The 1,279-nt window shown below is 61.5% G+C and overlaps 1 protein-coding gene across 1 annotated transcript; it reads left to right on the plus strand.

The window, feature by feature from the left end:
- Positions 1–197: 197 nt before the first annotated feature.
- GUITHDRAFT_118846 (hypothetical protein) lies at positions 198–524 on the plus strand (the record flags this gene model as incomplete). The annotated part of the gene is made up of 1 exon (XM_005821930.1): positions 198–524. The coding sequence occupies one exon, from the start codon at positions 198–200 to the stop codon at positions 522–524; it is 327 nt and encodes a 108-aa protein (XP_005821987.1).
- Positions 525–1,279: the final 755 nt, after the last annotated feature.

A 1,279-nucleotide genomic window follows, 5' to 3' on the forward strand; every position in this document is an offset into this window, starting at 1 on the left:
GTAAACTTAGAGACTTCTATTTCCTGCTTCTCAATCTTCTTCATCCTTACTTTACTCGTGTCGTCGACAATCTCTGTGTTGTGTATACAACAACAGCCCTGCTGCCTGCCTTGTGCCATCGACCAGCTCTAAGCCTCTCTTGCGGCAAGTGACCCTCTCCCCCTCCGACTGCTCATCTCCCTCCCCCGCTTCACACCATGACCTGTGCGCACATCTTGCTGCACGACCCCGAGACCCTGCAGGTGCCTGCCTCCAGACCTCAGCGCCTTCCCGACGGTCCTCTTGGACGGCCAGCTATCTCACGGGACGGCCGCGTCCTGCCTGGCAGCTCCTCCTTCCTCGCTCTCCAAGCCTCCGCCACCGCCATTGGCACCCGCTCCATCGACGCGCGAGGCAACTTTGTCCTCAAGCCGGACGTTCGCCCATCGGAGGAGGAGGAGATGATCATGGCCGAGACGACAGAGGCGGCGAGCCGGAAGCTCAAGTCGCTGCGTATGCTGGAGGGCGTGATTACGTTAGAATAAACCATGTTGCTCTCATCCTTCAACCCTAAGTTGTCCGCAAGAGGCCCTGAGAGGGTCTGAGAGTTTGTCCTGCCGGCAGTGCCTCCCGAGCCCGGCACTGAACGCCGGGTCTCCCGGATCGGATCGGACCGTCACGCCTTAGGCCCTCCGTGCCCGGCCGGGTGACCCGCGCAGGCCCGGCTGCCCACAAGCCGTGAGGGGCTCAGGGCCCGGAGCCCCATGAGGGTCAGCGGACTCGACTCGCGAAACGGCGCAGCCTCGATCTATCCCAGCCAGCCCGCACTGGATCCATCGCGTTCTATCTACCCGAGACAAGACACCCTTCCACACATCTTTACACACTTCTCCGGTCACGGCTCCTATGCCATGAAGGGCACACGGCCCGCGCGCAGTGCGTCACGGCCTTTCCAGGGGCGAGAATCTTCTAGATGGCTGGCAATCGGTTAGCGGAAGCTTCAGGGGGCGCTTCTTCTGAATGCTGACAAGTAGATGTCACCAGCCGTTGCGTTCTAGGCCCAACTCCCTTCCCAGGCCCCCCCCCCCCTCCCTATAAAGGCTTCCTTCCCCCGATCGAGCTCCCACTGCCTTGTGCCCTCTGCCTTGACCACAGCCCCTGCTGCCTGCCTTGTGCCATCGACCAGCTCTAAGCCCTCTCTTTGCGGCAAGTGACCCTCTCCCCCTCCGAACTGCTCATTCTCCCTTCCCCCGCTTCACAACATGACTTGTGCGCACATCTTGCTGCACGGACCCCGAGA

Source organism: Guillardia theta, assembly GCF_000315625.1.
Source record: "Guillardia theta CCMP2712 unplaced genomic scaffold GUITHscaffold_135, whole genome shotgun sequence".
Lineage (NCBI taxonomy): Eukaryota > Cryptophyceae > Pyrenomonadales > Geminigeraceae > Guillardia > Guillardia theta.